This window comes from Trichechus manatus, unplaced genomic scaffold (assembly GCF_000243295.1).
Source record: "Trichechus manatus latirostris isolate Lorelei unplaced genomic scaffold, TriManLat1.0 scaffold00157, whole genome shotgun sequence".
Taxonomy (NCBI): domain Eukaryota; kingdom Metazoa; phylum Chordata; class Mammalia; order Sirenia; family Trichechidae; genus Trichechus; species Trichechus manatus.
This window is the reverse complement of record NW_004444093.1, coordinates 1,185,837-1,188,989: the sequence shown is the minus strand read 5'-3', so window position 1 is coordinate 1,188,989 and position 3,153 is coordinate 1,185,837. Positions and strand designations below refer to the sequence as shown.

The following is a 3,153-nucleotide window of genomic DNA, read 5'->3' as shown; positions in this document are numbered from 1 at the left end:
TTTCAGGCCAGTAATTCTGGTCTTTTTTTGTGTGTGTTTCAATTTTGTTCTACATCCTTCTCCAGCTCTGTCTAGAACCCTCTGTTGTGATCCCAGTCAGAGCAGTCAGTGGTGGTAGCCGGGCACCATCTAGCTGTACTGGACTCAGTCTGGTGGAGGCCTTGGTAGCTGTGGTCCATTAGTCCTTTGGACTAATCTTTTCCATGTATTCTGTTCTCTTCATTCTCCCTTGCTCCCAAAGGGGTGAGACCAGTGGAGTATCTTAGATGGCTGCTGTTGGAGCTTTTTTAATTTAACTTTTTTTCTTTTAAACAGGAGAGATCATCATCATTGTAGTGCAAAACTATGATTTTGGAGTCACATAGATCTGATTTTGTAATCATAGATTTTAAGCTGTCATATATTCTCTTTCGGTCTTAATATCCTTATCTGTAAAATATGAATTAAATAAGATAATGCATTTTACTGTACTTACTGATGTAGTGTGTTTGTACTTAGGTGGCAGTTTATATAAAGGAAGCCCTAGGACTTGTTGTGGCTGTACCCTCCAAGCATTTAAAAAAAAAAAAAAAAAATGGAACAACCCTCTATGCTATGTGAGGAAGAACAAGAGCCAGAACCACAGAAAAGTGTAAAGGAAACCAAACAAGTGAATGATGAAGATGCTGAACTGATCTTTGTTGGGGTGGAACATGTAAATGAAGATGCTGAGCTGATCTTTGTTGGTGTCACTTCAAATTCAAAACCAGTCGTTTCAACCATTTTGAACAGAGTCACCCCAGGTTCGTATTCAAGGAGGAAAAAGTATGGTCACCTCAGACAAGATCCTGCTTACAGTATCTGGCAACCTTCAAGTCATATGACCCCTACATCAAAAGTGGTGGCTGTCTCACCAGTTTCTCCATCTGAATCGAGATCAACAGATAGTCCTATTATTATTGAGCCCTTGTCTAATCCCGATTATAAAAATAACTCACCACAAGTTGAGCCTAATAGCGCTTCAGAGGTGTGCTCTCCTTTGATTAGGTTCACAAGTACATTGCAGCATCCAGGAGGAGCAGCACTTTCTGTAGGAGATGTGAATGAAGGGCCTTGTGTATCAAAGGAGCTTTTCACTTCTGCAGTGAATGGCATAAATCCCAAAAGGCCTAAACTCAGTGATGGAATCCTAGGGAGACATTCTTTAGCCTTGTCCCCCTCAGGTATCTCTCCTGCAAGGAACATGCAGCAAAATACACCCCCAAAAGGTGTTAATACCTCAGTAAGCCGTGTTCAGAATGGAGCACCTTTTCCAACAGCTTTTCCGAAGAACAGTGCCAATTTTAAGACTATAAATCCAGATAGGGAAAATTGGGGACTGGCAAAAACAGACTTTTCAAGAATAGCAAGTGAAAACAAGACTTTTGATTCCCAGGAAGGAAATCTCATCGTGTTACTTCATGACTTCTACTATGGACGTTATGAAGGAAATGGGCAGCCAGAACAGAAGACTCACACAAACTTTAAATGCCTCAGCTGCCTGAAAGTTCTAAAGAACGTGAAGTTTATGAACCACATGAAGCACCATTTGGAACTCGAGAGGCAGAGGAGTGACAGCTGGAACAGCCACACCTCCTGCCAGCACTGCTATCGGCAGTTTCCCACTCCCTTCCAGCTGCAGTGTCACATTGAAAGTGTGCACATCGTCCAGGAACCCTCCACTGTTTGTAAAATCTGTGAGTTGTCATTCGAAACAGACCATGTTCTCTTACAGCACATGAAGGACATGCATAAGCCTGGTGAAATGCCCTATGTGTGCCAAGTTTGCAATTATAGATCATCGGCCTTTACTGATGTAGAAACCCATTTTAGAACCTGCCATGAAAACACGAAGAATTTGCTTTGTCCATTCTGTCTCAAAATTTTCAAAACTGCAGCACCATACATGTGTCATTATAGGGGGCACAGGGAAAAGACTGTTCACCAGTGTTCCAAATGCCGACTACAGTTTTTAACTTTCAAGGAGAAAATGGAACATAAGACTCAGTGTCATCAAATGTTTAAGAAGCCTAAGCAACTAGAAGGATTGCCTCCTGAAACAAAAGTTGTTATTCAAGTGTCACTGGGACCTCTTCAACTGGGATCAGTGGAAGTAGCATCCATTACTGTAAGTACATCTGACTCTGAACCATCACCCTTTGGTCTAAAAAAATTGCCAGAAAAAACCATTAATTCTAGTTTCTGTAAATCTAAAGTGTTTCAGTCCAAGGCAAAAGCCCCCATTAAAAAGTACAAACCACACATTTGTCAGTAGCACCAAATGAATAGAAACCAATGAATCATTCATGATTTTTTTAAAATTCATGATATGCAATATTGTTTGGTCTGAAGTATTATTTTAAAATATATCGTCTGATTTTCATGTAACTATATCTGACTTGGAAACCCCGGTGGCGTAGTGGTTAAGAGTTCAGCTGCTAACCAAAAGGTCAGCAGTTTGAATCCACCACGTGCTCCTTGGAAACCCTATGGGGCAGTTCTACTCTGTCCTGTGGGGTTGCTATGAGTTGGAACCGGCTCGACGGCAGTGGGTTTTTTTTTTAATATCTGGCTTAACAAATGAAAGTGTTTATGTGTGTATGTGAGAGAGAGGAAAATATATATATTATTTTGGTATTTCTTGTTATGCCTAAGCTTGAAAGTTCTTATTTCTGTATATAGAATCTGTAGGGTTTTCTAAATACTCAATTTTATTTTCAACTTTTTCCGTGTGTTGAAGATTTCAGTATTAACTCTAGTCTGACTGGAATGGCTTTGTTACGGGGTGAGGCCTGGCCCTGTTTGCTGCTGAACTCCCAGAAGTGCCTCTGCTGTGCTTGCCCAAGATAAGCTAGTTCTGAAAGCCTGGGTGTCCAGAAGCTGATGAGAAGCTTGGCATGAAGGGGCTCAGGTAGGCAGTGCTTAGCGAGAAGCAGTGGCTCCTTGTCCATTTGAGGGAGAGGCACATGTTCATTTAGGTTTTGGAGCCAATATAGAAGGAACACGGAAAAGTATGTGTATGTGTATACATATATATATGTGTGTGTGTGTATATATATATATGTATGTATATATATTTAACTATCTTTAACCCAAGAACATAAAAGGATGCAAAACCATTCAAAGTAAATGATA

The 3,153-nt window shown here is 40.6% G+C and overlaps 1 protein-coding gene across 1 annotated transcript; it reads left to right on the top strand.

The window, feature by feature from the left end:
* Positions 1-574: 574 nt before the first annotated feature.
* Positions 575-2,862, top strand: LOC101341860 (zinc finger protein 280B). The gene is made up of 2 exons (XM_004386201.2): positions 575-2,146; positions 2,759-2,862. The coding sequence occupies exons 1-2, from the start codon at positions 575-577 to the stop codon at positions 2,780-2,782; spliced, it is 1,596 nt and encodes a 531-aa protein (XP_004386258.2). The 3' UTR covers positions 2,783-2,862.
* The last annotated feature ends 291 nt before the right edge of the window (positions 2,863-3,153 follow it).